This window comes from Octopus bimaculoides, chromosome 12 (genome assembly GCF_001194135.2).
Source record: "Octopus bimaculoides isolate UCB-OBI-ISO-001 chromosome 12, ASM119413v2, whole genome shotgun sequence".
NCBI lineage: Eukaryota > Metazoa > Mollusca > Cephalopoda > Octopoda > Octopodidae > Octopus > Octopus bimaculoides.
In genome coordinates this window covers 61,225,970-61,226,612 of record NC_068992.1, presented here as the reverse complement: position 1 = coordinate 61,226,612, position 643 = coordinate 61,225,970, and the positions used below count along the sequence as shown (strand labels likewise).

The window sequence follows — 643 nt, the reverse complement described above, 5'->3', positions numbered from 1 at the left end:
TTTTTTTTTTTTTTTTGTCTGGAACCACCATGCCCATATAACACACAAAAAAATAACTGCTGGATGTATTTGAAAGCTTAACTTTATTAGTGGGTTTGACAAAATCAAACAATGGGGGAGAATGGTGAACAGTTAAACAGAAATATGCAGAGAGAGAGCACAGCACCACTCCTCATTGCCCTTGTAAAAGCAAGGAGCAACACACTTGACTCACCTTCTTTGGGATTTCCTCATCCTGAAGAAAGAAGAACAAAAATAAAGAAGGTCAAGATTAAACATGTAGAAATAACTTCATTATTAGCAGAGATTGGGGTTTATTGGTTTATAAAAAAATGGCTCACTTGATAAATCTCTGAATTAGTGCATTTTATTTTATTTTTCTGGCAGAGTGAACACATGGTTGTTTTATCATGGAGTGATAAAGATTATGGCTGATGAGAATAAAAATGGTTAAAATATTTGCATCCAATCATTTTTTTTTTTTTTTTTTTTTTATAAAATAATGTGATGAAATACAACAGAATTTGTGATTCGATGAGAGACTGTGAAATATCTGAAATGTTGAAAGTATTAGTGAAAATGATGAATGAATAAAAAAAATGGTAATAAGTGTGTGTGCATGTGTGTGTGTGTGTGTGTGTGT

The 643-nt window shown here is 31.7% G+C and overlaps 1 protein-coding gene across 11 annotated transcripts in view; it reads right to left on the bottom strand.

Annotated features, from left to right (window-relative positions):
* The window catches only part of LOC128246976 (FERM domain-containing protein 5-like), a 276,439-nt gene that overhangs the window by 80,573 nt on the left and 195,223 nt on the right, over positions 1–643 (bottom strand). For 10 of the 11 annotated variants that reach the window (XR_001409851.2, XM_014920490.2, XM_014920484.2 and 7 more), the window contains one exon: positions 215–235. The exons of the other annotated variant lie outside the window; for it this stretch is intronic. Coding sequence is in view for 9 of the 10 variants with exons in the window: in XM_014920490.2 (XP_014775976.1) it covers positions 215–235 (21 nt within the window). In the remaining variant the exon portion in view is untranslated. The remainder of the gene's footprint in view (positions 1–214; positions 236–643) is intronic. 11 annotated transcript variants of the gene reach the window in all.